This window comes from Alternaria alternata (genome assembly GCF_001642055.1).
Source record: "Alternaria alternata strain SRC1lrK2f unplaced genomic scaffold CC77scaffold_7, whole genome shotgun sequence".
In the NCBI taxonomy this organism is placed as follows: Eukaryota; Fungi; Ascomycota; class Dothideomycetes; order Pleosporales; family Pleosporaceae; genus Alternaria; species Alternaria alternata.
This window is the reverse complement of record NW_017306196.1, coordinates 1065860-1079803: the sequence shown is the minus strand read 5'-3', so window position 1 is coordinate 1079803 and position 13944 is coordinate 1065860. Positions and strand designations below refer to the sequence as shown.

Sequence of the window (13944 nt, the reverse complement as noted above, 5' to 3'; positions counted from 1 at the left end):
TGCCGATGGCGTGACGACGTGATGAACTGCAAGTCATCGTGGGTACCTGGGCATCGGATGACGAACGCGATATCAGTGCTCAGGTCTCGATGCAGGTCGCCATGGTATATCGCTGATGACTGTGGCTTCATCATCATCGGCGACGTGGGTCGACTGGCTTGACCAGGGAAGGCGAGATGGGTTGGCGTAGAAGTTCGTCACGTCGTATCGTGTAATCATTCGCTGACGTCTAGGAAGACTGGTAAGAGTCAGCACGCTGAGGTACGTGCGGCCTCGCATACCCTTCCGCGTGGCAATTGCACAGGCTAGGGCATCTCGAGCCGATATAGTTGACGCCGTCTGCGGAGAATTTCATAAAGATGTAGCTAACCAAGATTGCGTTGTCGATCTGACTCGATGGTCATGACAATTCTTGATCAGGGCGAACACAGTGAACATACTTCTGGCCATCTTGCGATCATGTTTAGCTGTCACGTCCTCGATGAGAGGGACATCCCTCATCGAGGACAGTGTAGTCTCCAACGGTGTGATACTAGGGCCAATAGCTGGTCAATGGGAAGCGGTTCCGCACTGGTATATCAGTCGAGCCCTATCCGTTGGAATGGGGGTGATTATGTGATGCTCTCGATTAGGCCTGACATGGTGCAATCAAAAGATTCTTCCGAGGAGTCGACGATATGTTGAGCGACGAAAGCGGATATCGATCAGCTTGGACATGTTGTGGACATCCAATCGTATGCGATAAGTGAGACCAGACGGGAAGGAGAAGCTTTGATGCTTAGCCGCTGAGGTTAGCGGGTCTTTAATTCCAGGCCGTACCCCACACCACTGGACCCACGCATTGCCAATAGGGATAGATAGGAGAAGAACCCGTGCTGTGGGTGTGGTTTTTGGTAGCCAATACTTGGGGAGCTGAAGAAGTAAAACCGTTGCCAACGAGCGAGCACGGAAACCGTAGGTACACCAAGGCGTCGCGTGCATGTCGGTAAATGAGCTACATACCTCCAGGGAGTGGAGCACAGCCGCGGAAGGAGCATTAGTGTTTTGACGGTGGAAGTACGTAACGGCTGACTGCAGTGGCCAGTCCCAAAGGCCAGGAAATTCTGGCCGGGGAAGCGGTTTCGAAAGGGTGATCTTTGCAAGGAAGAGGGATGAAGATTTTGGAAGACCAGGACCAGGCATCTAAATTGGCAGGTGAGATCGAGGCCTTCGTACCCGTACCTCCAACTCGAAGTTTCTGCGTGGCGCAAATAGATGCCGTCCGATGCGCCCGCGTAGGCAAACCTGGTCTTAACATGTCTCATAAGATGGATCGCGTGAGCCTGGATACCAGCAGCCGTGTGTACCTGAGGGTAAGCTAGAACGGGGATACCGCTTACTGTGGCTTCCTACATGAAAGACAGAACGTGCTGACGACAAACACTGGGAATGTGGTACCGAAAACGAGACGTCACCATGGACTAGACAGCTAGCATTCGACGGCGAGTAGGTAATGTGGAATAGAGGCGGGCGGAGTATTGCAAGCCACGAGAGAGCGGAGACTTCAACTGGCGTCCTCCAGAACCCGCAGCCGCAGGATTTCGCGCATCGCGAAGGCGGATCACACATACGTGTGATGCGGTGAGGTTATTCGTTGTTGAGATAGACGAGACCGGGGGTGGCCCCTGCTGGCAGGCGGGCGATCCGAGGCGCGCTTCGCCACGACAGGCAAATCTCAACGCTGGACCCTTTGATTCTTCATCGACGACACGCGACAATCGCGCTATCGTGGGAAAAATAGCATTATGGCTTGACAGAATGCAGTGATCTAGATGACGCCGCTGTTATCCCAAAGTATCGGCTCATTTTCCGGCCTCCAAATCAAGTTGAGCTGCGGCAAAACGTCCAGACGCCGGCTCCGGTACTACTTTCCAGCTACCCCGGCATGGACAAAGCGATTGGCTAAGCGTGGAATCTCGCTCTATCCACTGATGAGCCGCAGCAACAAGTTGCCTGAACCCGATCACATCAACGCTCCACAGTCAGCTCCTGGCTACTGGTCAATTATCCACACTTCACTTGTCTTTTGTACCAGTCACGGTGCGAGCTGAAGGACTACGGATGTCGCTGGTACCTGGACCCCTGCGGGCGAAACCGACACTATTCCGTACCCGCAACGGAGCTCCCGTGCAGCGCTCCCAATGGTACTGCGCAGATGAGCTTTGTGTACACTGGCATACCATGCTTCCCAACGATGGCCAAGTCCCACTTGTATTCGAGCCTTCGTGCACGGCGCAGCTGGAGCATATGGGTGGAGATCTGGCTCGCCCTGAGTTAATGGTTATATTCCTGTCCATTCCCAGTCCCGTGCTCTTTGAACGCTGGTGACGCTCGTTCCTCAGTCTTATACACCTACCGATTAACATACGTTGACGGTTTCCGAAACACATACGCCATCACGATGAGGTCCCCGCCGCCCGAGGTCCTTGCGACATGGCCCAAGCCGAACTACGTCGACCCGACCACGAGGGGTTCGGGTTTGATGATAGTCGAGTTGACACTATTACCGATTGCTATGATTGTTGTATTTCTCCGACTTTGGGTACGGATAGCATGGTTGAAGAAGAGCTGGTATGACGACTACCTCATGATTGTGGCAATGGTCTTCAGCATCGGTACGCAAGTCGATCTCGTTCCGAAACTTCATCATCTAACATTCGATACAGGCACAACAGTCATTGTCATTATGGCATCCCAACTCTATGGTTGGGATCGCCACGTTTGGGACCTCACACCGCACGAGATGATGGTTGGTAGACAGGTACGACAGTGTGCAACCGTACCACCACAAGCTGATGTTGACGGCCCTAGGCATCCATGGCAGGTCAGACATTATTCGTCCTTGCTTCTTCCACGGTCAAGATGTCTATCCTCGTATCGTACTTTCGCATCGCACCAGAAAAGTCACTGTTCCGCAAGCTCGTCTGGGCAACCTTTGCGCTTGTATTCGCCGCCTTTGTTGTCTTCCTAGTTGCACTCTGGGTACAATGCATGTATGTATACGCACGTGTTCAAGCCATTCTAGTGCTGACAAGTTTAGTCCAATCTCCAGCTACTGGGAGCTCAAAGCCGACCACCGTGACTGCATTCCTGAGGGACCACCACTAGTCGTCCAAAGTGTACTCAACGTGGTGACCGACTTTATGATCTACGCACTTCCGATCCCTACGCTATTCACACTCTCGCTACCATGGACTCAACGCGTCGGCCTTGTCGTTCTCTTCTCCGTCGGTGGCGTCATTGTCGTTGCGAGCAGCTTCCGAGCCTACTGGGTCCACTACACACTCTTCGAGACATATGACTCCACTTGGGAAGGATACCAGATCTGGCTTTGGACCGCCGTTGAAACAAACGTCGGTGTCATCTGCGGGTGTATCCCAGCGCTCAAGCCATTACTCTTCCCCCACCGGGCAAGAGCGCAGGGTTCCAAGTACGGCAACAACTCGCAGAGCAGCAAAAGGAAGGAAAAGATTACCCCTGTCATCGACCAAGTCGAGATGGATACCCGAAAACTCACGGACAACGATGAGACGCGGCCCGGGACCGCCATTGCTCCGGTGCATTACCGTCCCCTCTCGGAACGACCGATGAGCGGCGATACCGATAAGAGTCGGTTTGATATCGATATAGAGCAGCAAAAAGCTTTCATGTACTGATCGCGTGGCGCAGTATTTTCCATTATCTCTTAGTCTAATATGCACATCCGTTCAGCGAGCGATGTTCCAACGTCCAGTAGCTGGTAGACCCACAAAGGGCACCTTCTACGCAACTCACCTCAGCTCACCGTAGCACTTTCTTTTCTCTTTCTTGTCAATACCCGTCGGATACGACAACTGGGCGGATTTCTCAGGTTTAGCGAGTCGCGCTCTTAGCAGCAGCTTCTTTTTCTCTTCGTTCAAAAAGCGTCGAGCACGATAGCGAATAACACGATTTCAAACATTCCTCTGGCTGTCCCTTCTTTTATGTTTGGGCTACGATTGGCTCGTTGTTGAGGTGTTCCCACGCGACACGCAACAACCATGCCGCTGCTTCTTTTTGCGTCTCGCGTAGACTGCGCCACCGGTTGAAGGTGACGGTGGGCTGATTGTCGCGTTTTCGCATTGTCTTCCTTCCAATATTCGGACCCGAAGCAGACCATTCGGAGGTCGTTTGCCGCCTGCTGCTTTACTTTCGGGCAAATTCATTTCGTGGATGTATACTCCCGAAGCAGTCATCATGCGGTGAGATCATTTAATCGGGGGCTTCTTCGTCATGCCGCGCGCATCAAACATCGTCGAGATGAACAGACATTCTGGTGGTGTGGAGTGTCGAAGCATGGTGCGACGACAGCTCTTTGCTTTTGTTCTGCCTCAGCTGGACCCTGAACTCATCTCTTTGGCTTGCGAACTTTGGGCTGGCGGTCGGTCTGTGCAGCGCATATGATGTCACTCTGCCAACTTGCCTCGTTGTTCTACGAAACTTCTACTGCGGTCGCAATTTCGGTCTCCTCAAGGCTTAAAATGTCATCGCCCTGAGCGGGATGGTGAGCTGTCAGGCTCACGGAGAGGCCAGCGCAGAGACATGATCGCCTCAGTATGACGTCCACGCCGCAATGTATACGGGCATATGGCGCAACGGCCTTGGATACCGAATCATGGCCCGGTCCTAACACCGGAACTGCGACGTCTCACACAGCGAGCGCACCTGCAATTGAGTCGGGCAGGAGAGCTTTTTCAAGAGTCAGGAACCACTCCCGATTGTGTGGGCGGCTGGGCCTCAAACGGTGGCTTGGAAACTAGTGGCAGGGCTGAAGGCCAAACCTCGGCACCAATTGAGCGGCACCAGAGACAGACCGCATACGCTCTGCAGCATGACATCTGCAGACAGCTGTTCACCGCTTCTAGCGCCTGCAGTGTGATTTTAGCGATTGCGAGTATCCGATGCGCTTCGAGAAACGCATCTCAGCGGCACTGTAAAAGGCAGCCCTCAGATACGGCGGCGGTTACCTGGACTACGATTATGCCAGGGGTGAAAATTAATAAAAACCAACGCTTCAAGTTGCAGACCCTCGTCTAAAGCGTCACAGCGGGCGCCAGTGCTTCGCCGCACGACCGTTGCCCGTTCAAACTTACCTCATTGATGCTCCTTCGGGCCTGATGAGGCTTGCAAATCGCCCATCTGGCTTCAGGTCGGGGTGCTAGCCTTGCTCTTTGCCGTTTAATGCCAACGCACCGTGCAGCGCCTGCCCAGCTCGCCCTCCTCATAGTTACTTGCAAACGAGAAAGTCATAGACCCGAAAGGATGCAGGGACCTGAAGACGCGTCGCAGCTATTATAAGCTGTAGCTACTTCGTCGCTTCCCTAAAAGATCTGCTGTCTCCATTCTTCGTTCATACAATCCCCATCCAAGTCTCCAAAAATGTGGTCGACGCTAGTACTACCACTGCTTGCCTTTTCATTGCGCACGGTATCAGCCCTTCCTCAGGGTCGTCGATGCAATTGTGAAGAGCACCCGGTATGCATCATTGGTGCAGGCCCTGCCGGTCTGGCTGCTGCCGGTCGTTTAGAAGAGAAGGGTGTCAAGGCAGTCATGTTCGACCGTCAAGCGGAGGTTGGTGGTAAATGCCAGGCTTGGTACGACGACCAGTAAGTGTTACACAGCATCCGCCTTCCCATGCGCACTAGACGCGGCTGACCACCCTTCCAGAGGAATCTTCCACCCACTCGGCGCCGCCTTCTTCTCGAATGCGACATACACAGACACCATCAGCATCCTCAACCAGACGAATGTCTCCATCGAACCCTTCGCGCTTGCTGGTGCGCGCGAAATGTACCGCTACAACTATACCACCGGCGACATTTCCATGAACCCCACCCTAACCCCGCAGTTTACTGCGCAGGTATCCGCAGAAATCCCGAGGTACATTCAGCTGTGGAATCAGCGCTTCCGACCGATTAGTGTTGTGAACTACAAGGTACGACACCCGTTGCAATGCGCCGTTACACAAAGCGCGGTAGGCTAATGCAGGAACAGAATGGTGTACCAGACGAATTCACCGTGTCGGGCGCAGAATGGTTCCGCCAGAATAACTTCACAGCGCTTCCTATTCTCCTTGTCAACCCCGTTGCGCTTTATGGTTATGGCGACATCAACATTGTTCCAGCAGTACGTCATTCTCAGAAAATCTTGCAGGGATTGCGCATGCAGGACGCTAACGTGTGATTAGCTGTACATCCTGCAGTACTTCGCCCCGGATATCCTCACGGCCTTTGTCGGCCTACACAGTGTATACTACATGGATTTCCACAAGATGTTCGTCGAGTACGCCAAGAACCAGCTGTGTAAGACGCCCATTCACACCTCGTCCGAGGTCCGTTGCGTTGATCGGTCTGGCGACCACCCTATCTTGACATACACCACTCCTGCACCCAATGGCAGCTATGTCACATGGGAGAAGCAGGAATGCTCCTCTGTCATCTTCGCCTTCCCACCAAACATGGACAACTTGGAGCGTATTGGCGTAGATTTGACTGAGCAGGAGCATGATACTTTCGCTAACATCACGACCCACCAATACTACTCTTCCGCGGTAGAGTTGGAGCTTCCCTTCGGAGTCTCCTATATCGCTGAAAGCGCCAACGATACGGTTCCACCGCCAAACGACGGCGAGCCAGTAGCTGTTCTTCACCTGAGTCGCGAATCCAATGTCTCCGTTGCCTGGTCCTGGGGTCCTTATGAGTTCCAAACCGAGGATGCTGCACGGAACCTGCTCGTTGAGAGCTTGTCTGAGCTCAACAAGGATCCGCGCAATGCCACAGAGCCATCCCAGCCCTTTTGCGAGGACGACGTCAAAGCTTTCAAGAAGTGGGATTACTTCCCGCATTTCGAAGGCAACGCGCTTTCTAGCGGCGCATACAGTAAGCTTAACAAGCTTCAAGGCCAGAAGAAGACGTACTACGCCAGTGGACTCAGCGGCATGGAAATTGTCGAATGGGCCATTCGTGGTGGACGTGACGTTGCCGACACGTACTTCTAGGCTGAACTTGATCACGAATTTCTTTATGTTGTTCATTAGATCACGATCATCAGGCTCAGTCTTTGGATGATTACTGAGCTGAGGAGAAACTTGTGCATATTGCGACATGCACGTGTACATTTGGAGGATGCCTTTTTTTTTCTTTTATATTGTTATGATATCACGGCAGAGGTTTTGTTTTCGCGCGCTTTAGACGATGATACCTACTACACGCCTTCGATGAGCGTCATGATCACGGTTCCCGGAGGGTTTGCGACCTTGGAAATGGTTGCGTGGTGGAGGAACTTTACGATTATGACCTGTTGTTTGCCCTCTGGGGCTTTTTAATGGTAATGAGATTAGATATGTAGATATGTAGATACGTAGATATTCGAATTTGCACTAAAGTGCATTTTTCTCACCTCCTTTCTTTGGCACTGTAATGACAAAGTACTTACGCCTGACCCCCCTGGGCGCAGGGCTCCTGGTCTTTCGAGCTAGGTTGAGTCCTGGTCGTCTTGGTTTACGGCGGGTTCGATGCTTCGGGAGCTCACGATTAGGAACTGATTATAAGAGATTGTGTTGTCCGGCTCATATCATATTCATGCTATTGTTCCCTCCTAACCTTGCGTAACTTGTTTCTGAGAGAGGACAAGAGATTGTTTGGTTGTGTCTCTCGCAGTTCATGTTTTCAGTGAGATGTCGATGACACAGTAAGATCGATGTTGCGTACACTTTATACATAACATCTAGATTACTATAACTCTATCAACTATCAGTTGAGGGCATGTGGCTGAATGGTAATGCATCCACATCATACGATAAACCCAGAAGGTCGTTAGCTGCAGCTATCGGGTTATGGGAGTCGGGGGTCTGACTCGAGACGCGACGTCGCCTCATTGGCGTGGGAGATTGTACGTTCGACTCGTACCATGTCCATGATATTGTTTCTTTTTGGGAGATGTGAGAGAAACCCTTGGGAAGTTGGGGTAGGTCCCAACATCTTTTTGCACAGTAAGTTTTGGCTGTGTATAACATATGCGAGGCAGTACATCCGAATAAGACAATCGCATTGTGAGAGTCAAAATGATATTGCTGGTCCGAGTTGATCCGTAACTCTCATGCTGAACTATCTTTCGAGATGTATGTTGCCTATCTCGCACACTGACATGCTATTATGCATTCATCTAAATCGCCGAATCACTAGCGATAACTACGCAAAGACATATAGCCTAATGAAAGAGCGCTCACCTTTGCCCACAAGCTCTATACCGTATCAGCATAATGGACTATGAGAGATTGATGCTTGGATCGTTGTATGTCAAGCTATCTATTTCTTTCTGTATAGATGAGCAATAGATGTAACAGGAACTTAGGTGGTACCGTACAGTTCATCATCTTTCCATTGCATAAGAAATCTTTCCGTTCTCGATGCATCTCACCTATCTTCTAATTTAACATACTACTGCATACATCGTCTGTATAGTCAAGATTCTGACAACCAGTACCAAAGGATGTGTGAGCTAATGGCCAAGGCACTCACATAATGACCTACGAGGTCCGTGGAGAATTTCTACTTGTCTTGGTCAGCTACCGTTTCCGTGAGGCGAAGCAGACTGTGAGAGATCGACGTTCGAATCGTCGCACGTCCGGATTTCTCTTCTTCTTTGTCGGCGAGGCTGCTATGTACGAGTGTGAGCAAGATAAAAATATTCATGTAATGTTATCTAGTAAGAAGAACAGACGAAGAGTGAGAAGATAGAGAAGGAGTAATATAAAACCAGTGTTCACGACGTGGAGAGCCTCATCGCTCACACATGAATCACCAAGATGAACTGGCTCGAAAGTCAAGCTTTTGAGGATAAGCAACGGCAGCCCAGTACAAGCCTGCACCTGAAAGTGGGACCAGAAGCTTCGAACAAGCGCCAGACCGCGCTAGCGCACAACTGGACGTGAATTCCACGGAACTCTTCGGTTCGCGACCCGAGCTAGAGCCTGGCCCTATCAAAGATCGCTCGCTTCGCGGTAACCCCAATAACGATCAAGTCAGTGACTTTGGGACATGATGTCTTGCATACGCCACATTCTCGGTCGTCTCCAAGGCAAGGGAGATGTGTCATAGCGTGTGTCCAAAATGCGAGCAAGCGACCGTGAAGATATTGATCAGATACTACAAAGCTGGTAGGCTAGTGTAGTGACAGGAACCGGTCCCGCGGCCTGGCCTTTGAGCTGAACCTACAAGATGCCTCTCGTGGTCTCGACTGTGACTGTAGACATGTAGCGTACGATGGCATTTGCTTCTCTTTCAGACCCTTGTCAGACAAGCTTTGTGATACGCCCGCTTCAACTTCCTGAGCGTTGCTTCTTCCCCGCAAGTCCTAGTCCATGCAGGACGTTAACCCATGCAAGATATCAGCGGCCACATCGATACAATCGCCATTTCTTATCTCGCTATAGCAGATAGTCCAGACCTTATGCTGTATTGGAATCTGACGACCTTTTTTACATCTCGTGTGCAGTGGCTGCCACACTAACACTCAGCTGAAGACGCGCTCACGAACTAGACCACGCTGTTCGTAGATGCAACTTCAGTCCGACATGATAAATAGCTCTAGTATCTGCTTCGAGATTGTTTCCTGCTGTATACTCCTCTCTCTTACACACTTACTTCCAACTACTCTTAAGCATCGCTGCAAACTTCCTTCGAGATGGAAACTATCTGCGAGTTGTCCGGCAATTCCGATATGTACGGTCTTGGAATTCGAATCGGATCTTACCTTCAATGGCTATCTTTGCTTATAGCCGCCCATTACGTCCCGAGCGAACTACCGGGTCTGCGGACGTCAAATGCCTTCTTCACATCAGCAACTTTCATCGGTCTTGTCGTTGAGACTGCTCTCCAGGACATCGAAATTACCGAGATATACATCACTATGTTATTGGTGTTTGGCTCTCAATACATTTGGCTGACCGCAATGCTCTGGCGCGTGTTTACCCCTTCCGAACCCGAATCATCGAAATCAAGCTTGATGCACTGGTTTTCCTTCGGGCTCGTCCAAGTTGCCCAGATCGGCTTCCAATTGTGGTTCTGGATATTCAAAGTTGCAAAATTTGCAAGAAGAGAAAATACATGCCAGCGATTCGGGTTCGGCTTTTACAAATTCGGATTGACCAGTGATGGCTTCCGCATCTTCAACATCCTCCTGAAGGCGGCTTTGCTAGTCCTGACAGTTGTCTTGTTCGCTTTGTATGCCCGACACCTTTCGAAAGCTAAATCGAAGAAGGAAGAAAACCGAGAGTATGACTCCCCCAACGTCCTCTGGGATTGTGCTAACTGGCTGCACAGTCATACCCCAAAGCAGTGGAAGAAGGATTTCTTTATGGCGTTTCAAATCGCATCAATCACCATTGTGATTCTTGCAATTGAGTTGACTATATCGTGGAACAGAATTCAGGACGTGGACTGTGCTAAAACCATCGGCCAGTTTATTCCACTAGCGATTAGCGTCGCTGGCGTTATACAGCTTCTTCTACAGTTTCTTCCTGCGGAATACAGAGCAAACAGGTGTCTCGAAGTAGATCGGGCATTGCAACAGGGAGCAAACATCTATGCTAAGCTTGTTACAAGTATAGTTCGCAGACCAACACAGGACGACGATGAGGTGCAGAGTACGGCCGAACAAGCGAGTGAGAAAGGACCACAGGTTACTATCATATCCTCGACTGAAGACGTGTAACAGTTTTCATCGTAAGGAGGGATATCAGATAGTTTAGAAGTAGAATTACCATCGCAAGAAGTGGTGTTATCATAGTGTGCCCGTCTGGTGTCATTGTCTTGGAAGGTCTCTGTCGGGAAAGTCTGCGCATTATATGCCACACGTCCTTCATGTCATTGATGAGATATAGCAGGCTTGCAGTGTACCGTGGGTAGATTGAGACACGATCAGAGGTAAGTGAGACAAGAAAATGTTGAGACATTGACAGGTAATAAACAGTATGACTCCATATAGAAAAGACAGCTACAGGAACCGAGTATCTTACTGAGCTTGTTACATGGGTGATATATAGCAGAAAGAGGCTTGCCAGTGTAACACCTGTTCATGTGGAAGTTTTAGCAAGGATCGTACACTTTGGGACTCGGTCTTGCCAAACGTAGCGTTCTCAAAATCTAGTCATTGTTGAATGAACGTTAAAAACGGTCTAGAACATGTCTTGTCTTCCGGGGAGATGTTTCTATTTTCGGAGCTTGTTGACGTCGGTTCACTCAACACAGTCCTGTTGTGGGTCAGTGGAAGGGATCCGGCGTGGGTCTAGGTTCAGCTCAACACGAGCAGGACGCGTGTTGCTTACGCCTCCTCACGGACCTGGGAGAACGTTACTTAAGTACAGCGTTTCAGCCATCACTTCGTCACGTTCATTCCTGGCTACCAACTCCGTTATTTACTGCGTCGACTGATTAAATATTAAGCTATTTACAACTATCTACCAACACCAACACCAAACTCGCTCGCTCGAACGACAAACCAGCAAACCAGGATGCAGAAGCATTACAGCCAGAGCCATCACATGTAGATCCATCAATCCGCCCGTTCAGTGTTTCCTCCCCTCATCAAATCCAAAAAAAGTCAAAAAGGTATATTGCGAATCGTTGCCCAGAAGAATAACAGCATCGCGTCGTAAAGAAACGTTATAGTGAAGACGAGCAACAGGCTACTGCAAGATGCATGCCTTCAGGTGAACTCATGACACCTTGGTGCAGCCTGATGCTACGAACGTAGAAAGCAGGAGTAGACAAGAGTATGTCTACAAAGCGAGCATACCAAGAACGAGAGCAGCACCAAGACCGGCGCCGACAGAGAGCCTGGAAGCCGCGCCTTCGAAGGGAGGAGGCGGGGTGGAAGAAGCAGTGTCACTGGGACTCAGTGTTACACTGATGCTAGCACCTCCAGTAGCGCTCATGGTAGGCTTGACCATGGTGCTGTTCATTCCAGTTGGGTATGGCGTAATTTTGGCGCTAGAGCTCTCTACAACACTGCTGCTCTTCACGACGTACGCGCTAGAAGATGGCGTAGGAGTAGGAGTCGGTGTTGGCGTAACTTGAACGGCAGCAGGGTAGATTTGAGGCAAGAGGCTCTGAACGTCCGTTGGGAGCGCTTGGTACCAAGTTGGTGTGTTGCCAGCGGAGAGAGACGATGCCATCTCAGCCGCGAATGCAGAGGACGATGCGAGCGCGTATGCTACGCTATCCGATGGGATCGCCTGAGCGAGGACCATGAGAACGGATTGCTGAACGTCGGGCCTGCGTTACCAGCATGTTAGCAAGGATCTAGAGGTGATTATCGCGGGTAAGCCGCGTCGTAGTCGCGTTGCGGATGAGATCAGGCAGATGGGGATGTGGATTGTGGAGATGTCTTACGCAACAGCATCCTGAGCCCTCGCGCCCATAGCAAGCGCACCCAACGCCATCATCATAGTGTTTGCCTTCATCTTGACTGTTGTTTCGTGTTGAATATCGTAATTACAATGAGTGTGATAGTCCCGCGTGTGACGTGTGGCTTAGAACAACGGACCGACGTTTATTAAAGAATGTGGAGAAAGCTGACGATGACGGGCAGCAACAGCAAACGCAGGGTCGCAAAAAAGTAATGAGCGTAGAGGTTTGGAGAGCGATGCGGCGAGAAGAGATGAGAAGGGAGGATCCCCGGCAGTATTTGAAACTGGGGCCCGACTCAGGAACTCACGATGGTTTGCTCGCCTCAGGCCCTTTGAGGGGGGCATGGCGGCTAACGGAAGGTGGAAAAATAAGATTACAACACCAATCTTGTGACAAGGCTGCGGGCGAACAAATAGCCATTGGAATTGGAATTGGCGCGCAAGCGAAAGTGATTCGTCGATCGGGTTCGCTCCTTTATGCTGTGATGTTTCTGGTTGGATGGGCGTTTAGATGCGCGACGTTTGATTGTTCGTTCTTCTGCCGGTTTGTCACCCACTCCACAACTTCAAACACTCAACATCGTCGGCCATCGTGATGCGCGATATTCTCACCGCAATGCGATGGCGGATGGCGGCGCTCAGAGCCATGGGCCTCATCTCCTTGAAGCGCGGAGAAGCTCCTTTAGCAGGCCAATGAGGAATGTGAGCCATGTCGCTAGCGGCAGGGTCAAATTTCCACTTTTTAAACAAGACAGGGGGTTCTGCGAGCCGTCTCCAGGGCAGCCCACATGGCCTCAACCCGAGTGATGCAGGGACGGATGAGCTGCATATGTTATACTTTGCAGCCTCGTTTTGTCGCTTGAGTAGCTTGAGCTGCGTCATAAGTGCGCTCGCGATGCTACAGCGCGTGAGTGCCTTCTATCGTACTGTGCCCCCAGATCCAGTGGGTAGAGATGATGCTCCACAAAGTCAATAGCTCCCTCGCGATATTCCATGGTAGATGATTGGCGAACTGAAAACCGACAAGCGACACTGCACATCGCAATTACCCCGGCAACTCGGCAGTGTTGCCCAGATGGAAGAACACCAAGCGCCTTCTACTCTTCCTCCATCAAGACATCGCGAACTTGGCCATCGCATTGATCAGCATGCGAAATCTCGTTTATAACGGCATGTGTTCTTTTGGGTGATTACACCGTCGAAATAACGGCAAATGGCCAGGAAGAAGACGAGAAGACATGTTGTCGGCGGTGTGGGTGATAAAGGAGCGGGCCTCGCTATCTCACATTATTACGTACTACTGTTGCTTATCCAAAAACCTTCTGGCGAACCTGACATGTGCTGCGACGACAATACAGCCATTCACGAGAGAACTGCGAGACGAGAGTACAGTCCACAGCAAGCTGGTCCATTAGAGGTAACTACATCGCATCAGATGACATTGCCAAAGAGCTTGGGCGAGCGTGATTGAGATCTAC

General features: G+C 50.8%; 5 protein-coding genes and 1 pseudogene across 6 annotated transcripts; 4 read left to right on the top strand and 2 right to left on the bottom strand.

Moving 5' to 3' along the window:
• Positions 1-392: 392 nt before the first annotated feature.
• Positions 393-1831, bottom strand: CC77DRAFT_794394 (hypothetical protein). Its single transcript, XM_018533219.1, has 2 exons — positions 1380-1831; positions 393-1022 (listed from the first exon to the last, which is right to left on the bottom strand). Exons 1-2 carry the CDS (start codon positions 1606-1608, stop codon positions 649-651), a joined length of 603 nt encoding a protein of 200 aa, XP_018387695.1. The 5' UTR covers positions 1609-1831; the 3' UTR covers positions 393-648.
• Positions 1832-2265: 434 nt separating this feature from the next.
• On the top strand, positions 2266-3815 carry CC77DRAFT_794127 (integral membrane protein). The gene is made up of 4 exons (XM_018533217.1): positions 2266-2654; positions 2706-2800; positions 2851-3032; positions 3080-3815. Exons 1-4 carry the CDS (start codon positions 2441-2443, stop codon positions 3693-3695), a joined length of 1107 nt encoding a protein of 368 aa, XP_018387694.1. The 5' UTR covers positions 2266-2440; the 3' UTR covers positions 3696-3815.
• A 1450-nt stretch (positions 3816-5265) lies between these two features.
• On the top strand, positions 5266-7265 carry CC77DRAFT_794221 (FAD/NAD(P)-binding domain-containing protein). The gene is made up of 4 exons (XM_018533218.1): positions 5266-5663; positions 5725-5992; positions 6052-6183; positions 6245-7265. The coding sequence occupies exons 1-4, from the start codon at positions 5437-5439 to the stop codon at positions 7052-7054; spliced, it is 1437 nt and encodes a 478-aa protein (XP_018387693.1). The 5' UTR covers positions 5266-5436; the 3' UTR covers positions 7055-7265.
• A 551-nt stretch (positions 7266-7816) lies between these two features.
• CC77DRAFT_t32 lies at positions 7817-7972 on the top strand (annotated as a pseudogene). The gene has a single exon. The product of its transcript is annotated as a tRNA-OTHER (tRNA).
• Positions 7973-9669: 1697 nt separating this feature from the next.
• CC77DRAFT_794043 (hypothetical protein) lies at positions 9670-11005 on the top strand. The gene is made up of 2 exons (XM_018533215.1): positions 9670-10331; positions 10380-11005. Exons 1-2 carry the CDS (start codon positions 9742-9744, stop codon positions 10768-10770), a joined length of 981 nt encoding a protein of 326 aa, XP_018387692.1. The 5' UTR covers positions 9670-9741; the 3' UTR covers positions 10771-11005.
• A 445-nt stretch (positions 11006-11450) lies between these two features.
• On the bottom strand, positions 11451-12530 carry CC77DRAFT_1019279 (hypothetical protein). The gene has a single exon (XM_018524806.1). The coding sequence runs from the start codon at positions 12305-12307 to the stop codon at positions 11837-11839; it is 471 nt and encodes a 156-aa protein (XP_018387691.1). The 5' UTR covers positions 12308-12530; the 3' UTR covers positions 11451-11836.
• Positions 12531-13944: the final 1414 nt, after the last annotated feature.

Excerpts from the sequence above, each read along its gene's own strand:
- CC77DRAFT_794394 (XM_018533219.1), bottom strand. The coding sequence starts at position 1,608 with ATGTGTGATCCGCCTTCGCGATGCGCGAAATCCTGCGGCTGCGGGTTC. Across the intron at positions 1,023-1,379 it reads CTTTCATGTAGGAAGCCACA|CTGTGCTCCACTCCCTGGAG; the intron begins GTAAGCGGTATC and ends CTCCTTCCGCGG.
- CC77DRAFT_794127 (XM_018533217.1), top strand. The coding sequence starts at position 2,441 with ATGAGGTCCCCGCCGCCCGAGGTCCTTGCGACATGGCCCAAGCCGAAC. Across the intron at positions 2,655-2,705 it reads GGCAATGGTCTTCAGCATCG|GCACAACAGTCATTGTCATT; the intron begins GTACGCAAGTCG and ends CATTCGATACAG. Across the intron at positions 3,033-3,079 it reads GCACTCTGGGTACAATGCAT|TCCAATCTCCAGCTACTGGG; the intron begins GTATGTATACGC and ends TGACAAGTTTAG.
- CC77DRAFT_794221 (XM_018533218.1), top strand. The coding sequence starts at position 5,437 with ATGTGGTCGACGCTAGTACTACCACTGCTTGCCTTTTCATTGCGCACG. Across the intron at positions 5,664-5,724 it reads CAGGCTTGGTACGACGACCA|AGGAATCTTCCACCCACTCG; the intron begins GTAAGTGTTACA and ends CCACCCTTCCAG. Across the intron at positions 5,993-6,051 it reads TTAGTGTTGTGAACTACAAG|AATGGTGTACCAGACGAATT; the intron begins GTACGACACCCG and ends ATGCAGGAACAG.
- CC77DRAFT_794043 (XM_018533215.1), top strand. The coding sequence starts at position 9,742 with ATGGAAACTATCTGCGAGTTGTCCGGCAATTCCGATATGTACGGTCTT. Across the intron at positions 10,332-10,379 it reads AAGAAGGAAGAAAACCGAGA|TCATACCCCAAAGCAGTGGA; the intron begins GTATGACTCCCC and ends CTGGCTGCACAG.
- CC77DRAFT_1019279 (XM_018524806.1), bottom strand. The coding sequence starts at position 12,307 with ATGGTCCTCGCTCAGGCGATCCCATCGGATAGCGTAGCATACGCGCTC.